The 14,742-nt window shown below is 39.2% G+C and overlaps 1 protein-coding gene across 1 annotated transcript in view; it reads left to right on the top strand.

The window, feature by feature from the left end:
- LRP12 (LDL receptor related protein 12) overlaps positions 1–14,432 on the top strand; it is a 63,839-nt gene extending 49,407 nt beyond the window's left edge. The window contains exons 5-7 of the mRNA XM_019545726.1: positions 3,591–4,692; positions 5,253–5,385; positions 12,025–14,432. Coding sequence (XP_019401271.1) covers positions 3,591–4,692; positions 5,253–5,385; positions 12,025–12,891 — 2,102 coding nt within the window. The 3' untranslated portion in view covers positions 12,892–14,432. The remainder of the gene's footprint in view (positions 1–3,590; positions 4,693–5,252; positions 5,386–12,024) is intronic.
- Positions 14,433–14,742: the final 310 nt, after the last annotated feature.

Genomic DNA, 14,742 nt, shown 5'->3' with positions numbered 1-14,742 from the left:
ACCGATCTGTAGGTCCCCTACTATGTCATCCCCCGTTGCCAATACCAGAACCAGTAAGGCATTCCCCCTAGTGGGACCATGTACCTCCTGCGTCAGGTGGAGGTCCTGTACACAGGTTAGAAACCTGCGTGAGCGGTGGGACTTTGCTGTCTGTGTCTCCCAGCAGATGTCTGGGTAGTTTAGGTCCCCCATGGATATGGAGACTAAACAACTTTTTCACCCCCAAAGTTTGTTTTCTTGATTGGGATACTAGCATTCAGTGTCATGGGGCTATGTTGAATCTTCCATGCTCAGTTTCTCAAGTCATTCTGTACCCTATCTACCTTTTTTCCCTGATGTCAGTCAAATATTTAAAATTTCGATATTTAACATGTAAAATTATGTTTCATATCAACCTTCTACATTTTATGCATCTGTCTTTTCCTGTTAAGGCTATTAAAAAGGCTAGTAGGGAAGGCGTTACTCACTTAAGAGATTGGTTACTGAACTGTTACAGTTGGATCCATTCAGTGATTAGCCTTCTCTATTCCAGTAAAATAAACAGCATTGATGATTTTTTTTTTATTTAGAAGCCCTCTTTTTCCCCACCATTTTGTTGTTTTACATTAAATCTCAGTGTAGGTTGAATCTCTAGGCTGGATCCTGTTTTGCATAGTTCTCACCTTCAAAGCCATGTTTCCTAAAGTTGTGTTTGGTTGGTCATCTTCATCTCTGTTGTTGCTTCTTGCTCACATATTGTTTAAAACGGGTACATTTTTTTTAATCCTACCTTTGGGTAATACAAGAGAGACGACATCTTTGTTCCCTTTTCAGAATGTTCAAATATTTTACAAACAAATGGTACTGTTGGATTCTTTCTAGATAGTCCTCTGCTTAATAATGGGACACTCCAAAGCTATTTCTGTTTTGCCTTCAATTTTCTGATTCTTCTTAGTACTATCATATTAAATGTGTGTTGTCTTTTTTCATTCTTTTTTGTTTTTTGGTTCATTTTCAACCACTTGTGTATGCAATTCTCTTTCTGTTCTTCATGGTTTCACTAGACTCTGCTGAGTTCCTGAGGGATTCACCGCTTTGCTCCTTTTCCTTTTCATTACCTTCTGGTCCAGCTTTTGCTGTTACACTTTGCTGTACCCTAACATTTCTTTTAACTCACTCAGACCTCTGTTCCTACCAGCAGTTAAGTTTTTTATAGTGCAGTCCTCCCAAAAGTGATCCACTAGCTAGCATTTTGCTTTCAGCCAAAACTGAAAGCCTGAACATCTAATTATTACTTTTTTTTAATCTACTGCTCTTTGCTTTCAAAATCTTTTACAGTCTATTCCTATCTTTTCTTTCTCATTTGCTTATTAGAAAACCTGTTCCCACTTACATTGCTGTTTAATTCTTCACCAAACAACCCCTTCAGCTGTATTATCGAGAAATTATCTGTAAAGCTACCTCATTCTTCTTAAAACTTTACTTGTTATGATGCTGCAAAACTCCAAAATGATGACTCTTGGGTCTCTGATACAATTCTGGTACTTCCAGTTGTACAGACCAATACATCATTTTCCTTGATTTCCTTGTGAATATCCATGTCCTTTTTTTCCCTTTGATTGTGTAAGCTTTTGGGGACGGAGACCTCTTTTTGTTCTTTGTTTTTGTAGCATATAGCACTATGGCTAGTTGACACATGACAAGGGCTTCAACCCACAATGGCAATACAAATAACTAACAAGACTGGTGAAACTAAATGCTTCCACATTTCCCAGGAAATGTACTTCTGGGTTAAGAGAACTGCGTCTGCTTTGTGGATTTATGGACCTTTATTCCAAATGAAAAACAAACACTTAATCTAAAGTGGAGCTGGTATAACAGTACAAAAGAGACAGTGAATGGCTGCTTCTGTTGGCCAGAATTCTTTGTGATGCTGGCTGGTAGTTTAATTTGTTCTTGAAAAGGAAAAGGAAGAATACAGTGTTTAAACGGGTAAGTTTTTTTCAGTTCTTTTCACCTGCTTTTAAAGAACTGGGGCTGGAAGCACTTCTCTCATTACTAAACTTTTAATACTTACATTTTTAATTGCATGCAACTCTTGGGGTCTCTTCCCAATCAACCTTTTTCCATTCGTGTATTCTGGATGCTGAGGGTTTTAAAACCACTCAGTGGTGACAAACTTATTTCTAAATGAAACTGTATAAAGAATAGGGTGAATTAGCCTGTATTGAGCTGAATGCTACCACATATAAAGTGCTTCTAGTACCTGACCAACTTGTTTTAAGGCAGGTTGAGAGTCTGCAGTATAGATGCACCATATGTTTGCTGTCCTGCAACTTGTTTGTTGAAGACCCAGCCCAACTGTTTGTCTGTATAGGATCATAGGAAAGTAGGGCTAGAAGGGAACTCGTGTGTCCAGCCCCCTACTCAGTGCAGGGTCATCCCTAAGTAAACCATCCCATCTAAGAGTCTGTCTAACCTGCTCTTGAAATTTTCCAGGGATGGAGATTCCACAATTTCTTTAGTAGCCTGTTCCAATGCTTGACTAGTCTCACAATGAGGAAATTCTTCCTAATCTTCAACCTAAATTTCCTCTGCTGTAGCTTATTGAGGCCACTGCTCCTAGTCCTGTCCCTTAAAGCCATAGAGAAAAGCCCATCTCCATCCTCTCTAAAATCACCCTTCAGGTATTTGAAGACTTATCAAATCTTCCCTTGGTTTTCTGTTCTCCATACAAAATAATCCTAGTTCTTTCAGCCTTTCCTCATCAGTCTCGTTTCCCAGCCTCTAATAATTTTTGTTCCTTTCTGCTGGACTCTTTCCAGTCTGTCAACCTTCTTGAAATGCAGGGTCCCAAACTGAACACAGTACTCCAGGTGAGGCCTCACCAGTGTCGAACACAGTGAAAGAATCGTGTCCCTTGACTTATAACAGCAGGAATATCACTTGAAACCCTGTATTGGTTTTGCTTTTTGGTAGCAAGAGCACACTGGCTTATATGCATTTTATGGTTGACTGTAACCTCCAGGTCCTTCTTTGTAGCACCTCAGGAGGTTACTTGTTCCCCAACCTGTTTTCATGCATACAGAATTCAGTTGAAGGGCCATGGGTTTTTAACATAAATACCTATAATAATTGTAAAAACCTTTTCTAGGGCATGGATATTATAAATCTGGTTTTGAGGCATTGACAAGTCCAGATGTTCAGCTGATGTGAATATTCAGACCTCTCTTGATTTCAGTAGTTCCATGACTTACAGCAGCTGAGAATCTGGTTGAAAATGTCATTTTGGCAAAACTAGCTTTTAAATATTATATTTGAAGTGAATGTTTTAGGTTTACAATAATTTATGGCAACAATCCATATCTTTCTGTGCTTGTAACCCCACTTTCATACAAGGCCAGCTTTTACAATTGAGTATCTGTGACGCTCATGATCCTTACTTCTAAATGCCACAATGTCTGCTTTGGGAGCTGCTGATTTACAGACCATTAAATAGTTGCCAGGCACTTAGCCACTGTTAGCCACATTGTGTTTGAAATCCAATATGCAAAGATGAAAGGCTCTAGAATCTAAGAAGACTTACCTATATTTGTAAATTTTGTTTCCAGGGAAATCTGATGAACCAAGCTGTGATTGCGACCAGTTTCATTGTGCTAATGGAAAGTGTATTCCAGAAAGTTGGAAATGTAATAACATGGATGAATGTGGAGACAACTCTGATGAAGAAATCTGTGCCAAAGCTAATCCTCCAACAGCTTCTTCCTTTCAACCTTGTGCTTACAACCAGTTCCAGTGTCTTTCTCGTGTCACCAAAGTTTATACTTGCCTTCCAGAATCTTTAAAATGTGATGGAAATATTGATTGTTTTGACTTGGGAGATGAAATAGACTGTGATGTTGCAACATGTGGACAGTGGTTAAAATATTTTTATGGTACTTTCAGTTCTCCCAATTATCCAGACTTTTATCCTCCTGGAAGCAACTGCACCTGGCTAATAGACACGGGTGATCACCGCAAAGTAATTTTGCGCTTCACTGACTTTAAACTTGATGGTACTGGTTATGGAGACTACGTGAAAATATATGATGGATTAGAAGAAAATCCACGGAAGCTTTTGCGTGTGCTAACTGCATTTGACTCTCATGCTCCTCTTACAGTTGTTTCATCCTCTGGGCAGATAAGAGTGCATTTTTGTGCTGACAAGGTGAATGCTGCAAGAGGATTTAATGCTACATACCAAGTAGATGGCTTCTGTTTGCCATGGGAGATTCCATGTGGTGGAAACTGGGGGTGTTACACAGAGCAACAGCGCTGTGATGGCTATTGGCACTGCCCAAATGGAAGGGATGAAACCAATTGCAGTATGTGCCAAAAAGATGAATTTCCCTGCTCTCGAAATGGAGTTTGCTATCCTCGATCTGATCGTTGCAACTACCAGAATCATTGTCCTAATGGTTCAGATGAGAAGAATTGCTTCTTCTGTCAACCAGGAAATTTCCACTGTAAAAATAACCGCTGTGTTTTTGAGAGCTGGGTTTGTGACTCTCAGGATGACTGTGGTGATGGTAGTGATGAGGAGAATTGTCCGGTCATTGTGCCCACCAGAGTAATAACTGCAGCTGTCATTGGGAGCCTTATCTGTGGACTGCTGCTTGTCATTGCACTGGGATGTACATGTAAGCTGTACTCACTGAGAATGTTTGAACGAAGGTGAGTAGCACATTACTGAATCCAGGCTGAAGTATCCTAATTATATAACACAGCAAACACTTGCTGAAGAACATATCAATAAAAGTGATCTTTTGAGGGTGGTATGACTTCCAAACATGATCCCTCCACCATAGTGCTGAAATCCTTTATTTGGCAATAAGAAAAAAGGAGGGTGGAAGAAGAATAGTTCTGATTGCTTGCCTGTGGACAAGCTAGCTTTGGTTTGGTTGCCAACCAGGAAAAAGTAAACTGATGTCAATTCCTGGGCTGTGGTCTCATTCTGAATTGAAATTAAATATTGTAGCTGTGATTAACTAATGGCACTTCTGTGCAAGATTTTTCATTTTTTTTCTCTGCTATAATTGTTTTAATTCACATTAAAGGACAGAAAGATATTAAAATACTTCTCAGTTGTAACCTGTCAGAGATCTGAGTTAGAAATGGAGTTGTGTAATAAATATCTGCGATCTACAAATGTTATAAATTGCATCAGTTTGCCCCTGCTTATGAATAACTTTTGTATGTTTATATGCTATGTAATTTTCTTTTCTTCTTGAAAGATCATTTGAAACTCAGTTGTCAAGAGTTGAGGCTGAGTTGTTAAGAAGAGAAGCTCCTCCATCTTATGGACAGTTGATTGCTCAAGGTTTAATTCCACCAGTTGAAGATTTTCCTGTTTGCTCCCCAAATCAGGTAAGATATCGGATTGTCACAACTGTTCTACAGACTGACGTTTTGCTTTCTGTCATGTTAAGTGTCTTGATTCTTATTTTGTTCTTCAGTCTAAATCAGTATTTTTGGACATGCAGTGTGACACGCAGAAGCAGAACACAAATTGTTTACCAAGTGGTTTGGTTTTATTTTTTTTAAATATACCGTCTAGTCCTGATCTGAAGCTAAGGCTTCTAGGCACTATGATAAACCATTAACAATAGGAAAGTTAGACAAACTTGTATATAATGGGAAATGGAATTTAAATCTTGAACTGTGTATACATTAGTGGAGAATTAGACCTTTTGTGTTAACGTATATTGGAGCTATTTTTTATCTGAGATTCCAGATTTCATATATTAGGGGTGCACATAGAAATTAGATGTTACTTTCTTAAAAATGGGGATGTTAAGCCACAACTGAACAACGGGCTTCATTGATAGCAGTATGTCAAATAATAGGCCAGCAATATCAGCTAGTCTCCCAGCTCTTGTAGCAAATCGTTCCTCTTTACTTATCCTGGCAAAGATAGCAAAACAGCAGTTCTCTTATTTTGGAAACAATTTTGTATTCAACAGTGGCATGGCTATAGCCCAGAGGCTGAGGAACAAGGATGTAATAAACAGGCATAGATTGATCTCTACAAGGCCTGCTTTAAGATGATACTTTGTAGTTAGAGATTGGAACAAAAAAAATTGACACTTCCTTTTCCTGCTTTAAACATAAGTAGTTTGTCTAAGGATTCATGATTGTTGTTCAAGCAGAAAATAATAGATCTTTTTTACTTTTTTGTGATCCTCGTAATAAAGAAATGTGTGTTATATATAGAAATAGTTAAGAGCTTAGTTCTTCTCTGTAACAGAAAGAAATAAATATTTTTCACATAGCAACTCAAATGACTGAATTAGTAGCTTGTGTTAGTCAGTAATTTAACATATAAATTTATGGATGTTTAAAGAAACTTTCTCCCTCCCCCCTAATTATTTTAATGTCAGAAAGAGTATTTATGTCAGGGTTTTTGGTATACAAGGTCCTTGTGGCATTTCTGTGGTCTTTGTAGGATTCAGCTTCTTTTATAAGTTTTAATTTAAACAATAAGACAGCTGGGGGGGTACTCTAGACTTGGTAGTTCTTATTTGTTCTAGCTCTTGGACCATAAACAGCCAATCATTTCTACCCTTCATTTCTACCCAAAAATTGATACTGGTAGAAAAGCTTTGGGGAGAGCAGCGTACAAGCATCCAGCCTGCAGCCACCTCCTTTCTCCTGCGCCTTCCTGAGACTGAGATTATTCCAGTTAGGGGGAATTATGGGGATAAGTGCCTAAAATTTGGTCTAAGATTTGCCCCCACCGCCCACCAAAGGGTGAATGTGTGTGTTCTTTTGGCTCCAGATCTAACCTACACCTCTTACAGAAAACTCTGTAACTGTCCCAGGAGGGATTTCTGGTTGTAGTTGGGTTATTTTTCTTCCAGAATGACCATTTTTGGCCTGAGAGAAAAAGTTGAAACGTCTATATGCTTCTGATTTTTACTGAGAGAATGGGTTTTCTCCCAGTAGAAACTGAAGATTTGTATATGGCTTTAGAAACTAAAGGAAGATGATTTTTCAGTGAGGAAGAGATGGTGTGAGAGAATATAAGTGGAATGTTAGAGAATGAAGAATATTAAAGCTTAAAGACAAATGCTCCAATTTACCCTTTTTTCATAATAAAAGGTCTGGGCGAGATTCTGTGGTAGTAGTGCTGTTTTAACCAGAGTAATTCAGGAAATATACAAAAGCAAGACTTCTTTCCTAATATCTTCCATGGATCAACTTCATAAAAGAGGGAGGTCTGAGAGAGGTCATTTTGTCCCTGAGAGCTTGTTTAACATCTCTCCCAACAGTATACTTCGTCTAGAAAAAGAGATTAACAAACAAATTTTGCTCATCACAGTTTTCCATATATATTTTTTTCTGTGCTTGGAAGAGTTAGAAAATGTTTACTATGTTTTATTAGGGATATGAGGGAAATTGTTTTTCTGCTTTAAAATGAAAGATCTTGCAGTTTGAGGCTGTGCACTGAAAATGTGAAAGAGTGCACACCACCAAGATATTTTAGTAAGAACTACATTATCAAAATAAAAATCTAATTTTAAAATAACAATTTCTTAAATAATATTTGTTCTTAAAATGGGATTTTAGTTTTATTCTTGCACATTCATTTCTTTATATTTTTATATAATTAGCCACAAGGTGGCATTTAGGACCATTCTCTGAAGAACTGTTTTGAAACTAACATGCAGTAGAATTTAACAGGACCTGTTGAATTCCTGAGTCATAAGCAAATTTAAAATTTTCACTGCTTAGTGGCTGTTGATGATAATTCACAAAAATAAAGGGAATGTCACCAGTAAGTAACTATTACAAATGCTAGTCATTAGTTACTAATCCTGTGATTCCAAAAGAGTGCATTTGACTTATGAGTAGTCCTAGCAGGGGACTTCACTCTCATACTTAATCATTAAGCACACCTGCTAGAGCATGAAGAATTTGGGCTTAATCTCTGAAAAATAAGAGCATCTCTAATGAGCAAGGATCCTGGTCTTTTCTTGTAAAAAAAAAATCCAAAACTCTCTGATTTAAAACCCCCCAGATCTGTGTTTTTCAATGAAAATGAAAAGCTGCACTATATAGATATAGATAGATATCAGTTTGAACACAAGCTCACCAGTGTCTCAATCATTATAATAAATAAATTCTAAGTATCTATATATTTCAGTGTTTGATTTTGGGGGGTTTTTTAATCAAGGAAAATCAGAGTTCCCCCTGCCCCTTTTGCTCACGAGGATGCAGGTCCAGCTGTAGCTGTACCCCCCACTGCTTTGTGGTGCTAAGCAGCCCTGATATGCTGGTGTCTTGCCCCTGCCCATACTGGTACCCCTGCATCCCTCTGCCATGTCAGTGCCCCTCACTCCCAACCTGTAGCCTCCAATCCCCACTGGTGCCCCTCACTCCTGACCTATAGCTCCCCCTCCCCCGGTCTCTTTCAGTGCCCATTACTTCCAACCCACAGCTCCTCTCCCACCTGTGAGTGGCCAGAGCAGAGCCAAGTAGAGCCCGTGGGGTGCAGGGGGGGAGGATACAGGCTGTCCACTGCAGGGCTCAGGGCTCCACAACCTGCTCTCCTCCCCCTTCCTTCCCTTCCCAGGGCTTCCACATTCTAGTGGGTAGGACCTGGCACAGGAGTGGAGAGGGCAGCAAGACTCATTGCCACTGTTACTGCCAGGAGACCTGCGCCAGCCACACCACCAGCAGCATGAGGAGTAACAGATGTGAGGGGGGACTACTGCCCTCACCACCACCTCCTGCCAGCTGCTGGCCACAGCTCTACCCCCACCACCATAGCCCAGCTGCCACCACCACTCCCCTCAGGCTGCCCATGCTGCCCCCAAGCCACCTCCCCTTTGGAATAGAGCCATGGGATAGCACACAAGCAGCTGGTGGTGGGAGGAGATGAGGGCAGCACAATGCCTCCCTATTCCATTATTCTTCATGCTCCTGGCGTGGGGGTCCTGGTGCTGGCAGCAGTTGTGACGAGTCTCACTGCCCTGCTTCACCCTTCCACGCCAGGTCCCACCTGCTGGCCCACATGCCTCCTGTGCATGCAGAAATCTGTGGGCGCATATGCCTCCCCATGCATCACCTGTGCCCTCCTGCCTGCCCACACCTCACTTATGACCCCCTCATCAATAGACTTACCTGCACAGAGCTGCTCTCCACTAGGCTGCCTGGCTGCCACATGCATGTGTGCACGTGCACGTGCACATGCACATGGCAACCCTGCCTAATAGCCCTCCTCCCTGTCCCTGTCCCCACCCCAAGCGGCCCCTTGCAGGCTGGAACTCTGCCAGCCTGTAAAGGGAAACCCAGGGTTCCCTGTGTTTTTCTCCCTCAAAAGAGAAAATCATTTTTCTGCAGTAAATGGAAAACCAAATCAACAGCATGTATATTTAATCTTAAGTATAGGCTAAAATATGGTTTTAATGTGAAACACATGACTATTTATGCAAAAGTTCTAACCAGGCTTTGATTTGCTCACAATTAGGAAGGTTTTACTTAGAAACAGATTTCAACATTAGCAGATTGGTGCATGTGGTCTAAAGAGGTGGTGAGAATATCATTTGAACTGTCCTGTTCCGATCTTGGCAGGAGAGAGAGCTGGTCATAAGGGGCTATCTTGCTTAAAATTATACTCCTAACTTATACTGAAGTTAAAATGTTGATGCAAAATTTGTATATAAGAAGAGAGAGAGAGACTCATTCAACAGTGCAAAAATACAGCAATGAAATGGTGAAGGAACTCCCAAGTTTTTGTTTTAAATTGGTATGTTTAGTTTCTTTTAATTGATACCAAAAGGAATTTGTAAGTATTTTTTAAGTGAAGATAGGATGTATTAAGTACTTTTTATACCTGAGGCTTTGAGTAGGCACATTTCAGATTTGCAAAAAGTTACTATTGAATTCCAGGCTTAAGAAATCTCAAAAGTACTTGATTCATGGAAAATGCTGACTGCCTGCAAGAAACACATGTACTAGGAGAAGTCCCAAATCACTATCCTTTTTGATAATCATGCTACTGATTTAGATCACCTAATATGAATTCACATGCCTAATATTAGCCACTGTATTCTGGAAGAGTGTGTGTGTGTGTATGTATGTGTATGTATGTATGTGTATATATGTATATATTGGGACATGTGGTATTTGAAAAGAAAGGAGGAGAAAACTGTTGAATAAAATGACAACGTTGTAAGTCTAGGGACTGCTGGAGATTTTAAAAAGTCTCTGTTCTCTATGCTAGGTAATAAACTGGATGAAATGATACATTTGGGAGAGATTTGTCTTTATCCTAGCCATGATTTTTCATACACAAGACCTAAAGTTGTGTTCCAAAAGCCATAGTTTGGCACCTAAATAAATGGCGTCATGTTCAAAAGAGCTGAACATCAGATTAGTGGAACATTTATCACACTGGAAGTTGTTGGGTGATTCTGAAAATTGGGCTGCTTTATTTAGCTTCCTGTATTTCAGTGCTTTGGCATTTGTGTGCGCTTTTCATCTGCTAGACCTGTAATTTGGTATTGTATTGAATCCCTTGTTCTTCTTCTCCTGCAGTCCTAAAATATGTTGATGTCAATATAGCACTGCTGAAATGCATTCTTTCCTCTTAATCTTTCTTGTCAGATTCTTGGAGCATGTCTTCAGCCTTGTGGCACCCTGTCCCAGCAGAGTCATTCCCAAACATATTCTGATCCAAACCCAGAAATATGAGTGTGAAAATGTGCAGGGACAAGCAGTTATTTCAGGCAGAGGGCTGCTTACTGAGTTTTGGCAAACCATCGCGGGCCACGTGGCAGGCAGCCAGGGGCAGATAAATGTTAATTTTCTAAACTTTTAGGGGCCCTGCAGGCCAGATAGAATGGCCTGCTGGGCTGCATCTGGCCCATGGGCCACACTTTGCCCGCCTTTGCTCTAGCGCATCCCTTTGTAGCTACTCAGAGAACCAGAGGTCTCAAATATTGCTTGAAAGCAGCAATGGATGGATGCTCCTGGAGTGTCTTCACCAGCATATTTCTAGATTTGGAGTATTTGAGGGAGTGGGTAGGCAGGATGTGCTTGGGAATTGCCTGGTTGACACATACTGCTGCTCTGGGGTTAATAGACTCTTGATATCTTGGTTATCTTGTTCTTCAACTACTACAGACTTTTTCTGAATTTCTTGCATAATATTTAATAATACTCATATTCATCTTTATCTCCTGCTCTCCTGTTGCTAATGAATCACTCTTCTCCACTTTTACATAGAACTGTGTTTCTCAACTGTAACTTTTTTTAATTAAGTGCACCCTCTGCAGTTGTGGGCACAGAGCCCCGTATTTTACCCTTGCAGGCTTCCTTCCCTGACTTGCCTTGATACATGAAGCCCAGGGGGTGCTCCTCATTGGCAGGGCAGGGACAGCACTTATTTAGGCCAGGCTACAGGGAAACATCTTCCTAGTCTGGCCCTGCACAATGCCTTCCAGAAACAGGCATGGTGAAGAAGTGTCACTTGGCGGCAGCAGCAGGGCAGGACTCTTAATAGGATCTCATGGCATATTAGGATGCTGTAGCAACCTAGTTGAAAAGCACTGACATGGACCCTTGAATTGCACAAAAATCCATTCTTTCTACATTATTTTTCTCCTGTCCTCCTACCAATTCTTTTATCTTAGTTGTCACATTTAAATTGTTTCCTACCCCTGCAAGATCTGTGTATCATCAGGCCTGCTTTCACCCAACATCTCTCCCCTATTTCTGTCAGATTCTTCATTCAATTTCCACTTATAAGAGACCTGAAAACTTCTATCTCCCAGAGATTTTTGCACATGCCAAGATTACACATCCACAGTCTGTGCAGCGTGTGGACCGGATTCTGTTCTTTATAACTTCTTATACTATATTCATTGCCTTAGTATCCGATAATTTACATTTATTCTCATTTAGGTTTTATGGTCCTTGGACAGAAACTATATATTCATCCTTTGTTGTTATGACAGGAAGCTGCCAGAAATCTGATTAATTTGTTTCTTCTTTTTTCAGGCTTCAGTTTTGGAAAACCTGAGACTAGCAGTGCGATCTCAGCTTGGATTTACCTCAATAAGACTTCCTATTGCCGGCAGGTCAAGTAATATTTTGAATCGAATTTTTAATTTTGCAAGGTCGCGTCATTCTGGATCATTGGCGTTGGTATCAGCAGACGGAGAGGATGTTGTTGCCAGCCAGAGTACTAGTAGAGAAGCTGAAAGAAATAGTACTCACAGAAGCTTGTTTTCAGTGGAGTCTGATGATACAGACACAGAAAATGAAAGAAGAGACACTGCAGGAGCTGTTGGTGGTGTTGCTGCCAGTTTGCCTCAAAAAGTCCCACCTGCAACAGGAATAGAAGCAACAGTAGGAGCATGTGGAAGTTCCTCAAATCAAAATATCAGCAGTAATAATACAGATAATGGAAGAGAAGCAACAAGTGTAGAACCCCCAAGTACAAGTCCGGCACGTCACCAGCTCACTAGTGCGCTAAGTCGTATGACTCAAGGCTTACGATGGGTACGCTTTACTCTAGGGAGATCAAATTCAGTAAATCAGAACCAAAGTCCTTTGAGACAGGCTGATAATGGGGTAAATGGAAGAGACGAAGATGACGATGTTGAAATGTTAATTCCAGTTTCTGATGTAGCTTCAGACTTTGATATGAATGACTGTTCAAGACCTTTACTTGATCTTACCTCAGATCAAGGACAGGGGCTTAGACAGCCTTATAGTGGAACACATCATGGCATAAGATCATGTAATCGAGATGGGCCATGTGAGCGCTGTGGTATTGTACATACTGCCCAGATACCTGACACTTGCTTAGAAGCAACACTGAAAAATGAAACTAGTGATGATGAGGCATTATTACTTTGTTAGGTACGAAATGAATAGGGGAGGTTTGTATACAAGTTGGAGCAATATCAGTAATTGTTTTGTACTTCACAGTTAGAAAAATTAGCTTTAGTTTTAAAAAGTCCAGAGCAAGATCACGTTGAAATATTTTAGCCCATGTAGTTGAATACTTTTCTTATGCTGGATAAATCCATGGACTATGTGAGTTGAGCATTTTTACAACTCAAAATATATTATATGTATCCAGTATAACCTGGTTACTCCTTTATGTAGCTAATGTTCATCCCAGTTAGTTTCAAATTAGTTTATTCTGGTACTGTAGCTCACAAAAGAAATATGGCTGCTCAAGACTTCCTGTTTGTTTCCCTCATTTTAACAGGTTAATTTGTACAGAATGATTTTTCCTTTTGAAATTGAACCCATTGTATTATTGCCAACAAACTGGTAACTTAATATACTAAATGCTGGTAGGGTTTGTTAATCTAAAATAGGTAGTTTACCTTTCCAAGATTCTATAACACTGTCTAAATAGTCTTGAATTTAATCATAATGTGAACTTTTTCAAAGGGAGGAGAGAGACTTTCTCCAAAACACATTTTGTTTAAAAAGTTCAAAATGCAGTGATATATGAATTGCAGGTATAATTGCATAAACTGATGTGAAGAGCATTTTCCTTGCTTTTATAGCACTGACTTCAATAAATTGCAATTTAATATGGTACAACCAAATAATATGTAAAAATCCCAAGTTATTAGTCTTCTTAGAGGACAAAAAACAAATAGCTGAAACACTTGAATATGCATTAGTTCTTAAAATATCTGATACATGTACAAATACGCTACAGGATAAGTTCCAACTCGTAATAGATCTTTCCCTAGTAATATAGGGTATAAAGCTTGTATGGACTCAAGGGATTTGCACTAAAATCATATTAAGGTCTCTAATGAACTTTAGTGCACAAGCACTATCACTTTAAGTACTATTATCTAATATTGCAATGGCTATATATTTCCATGGCTCTTTTCTTGGGGTGTTGCATTTTGTTACAATTGAATTTGCTTTACTAATTCCCTATTTATTCATTGTATTTAAAAACTGGTTTACTTGGTTGCAGACTGGTGGTTGTTTTATTTTTTTAATCCCTTTATGTGTATTTCTTTATCTTAATTTTTATAGTATTACATGTCGGAACAAACCCGATGAGTGGAAAAATTGTTCATAATTTCCAATTTTGTGATAAGCAGGTTAATATGTGGCTACTAGCGCGATAGCAAGAATCTACATCTTTTAAAAAGGAAAACAAAGAGTCAACTACTGTTTTATTTATTCTTTGCCAGTCTGTTTTTAGTAGACTTAATGATTCAGTATGAAAATGTATTTGTGTGTGACAGTATGCTATTTATTAAATTTTAAATACTTTGTTGAATGTCATTTTAAAGCATGTTTAAAGTCTTGTGCATTTCTGTCGTGTTATGCTGTCAGGCACAACTGACTAAAATGTTTTAATATGTATCAGAATTAAAAATGAATTTTTGTTATGTTCTGAGGTACTTTTTAAAGATAAATGCAAAGATTTGTTTGTTTTGTTTTATTTTATAAACCCTCAACTCCAGTGTATAAAACATATCCAGTAGAAAAAAAATTTAAATAGGTTATACAGTAGACACCTCCCTCTGTGCCTCGCTTTCTCAAGTTGTAGTCCAGAAGTAGAACAATTATTTTTTTGTACAATTTTACAACGTGCTTGGGTGACTTGAGTCGCAAGAGATAATAGGTAACTATCCAGATCAGGATGTGATCCTTCAGGTTTGAGCTTTAAAGAACTTGCGAGTAGTACATTTGGTTAAGAATGTCATTATATTAGTTCATATTGTT

Source organism: Crocodylus porosus, unplaced genomic scaffold (genome assembly GCF_001723895.1).
Source record: "Crocodylus porosus isolate Cpor-Errol unplaced genomic scaffold, CroPor_comp1, whole genome shotgun sequence".
Taxonomy (NCBI): domain Eukaryota; kingdom Metazoa; phylum Chordata; order Crocodylia; family Crocodylidae; genus Crocodylus; species Crocodylus porosus.
Note: the sequence above shows the minus strand (reverse complement) of the source record. Positions and strands in the feature narration are given on the sequence as shown.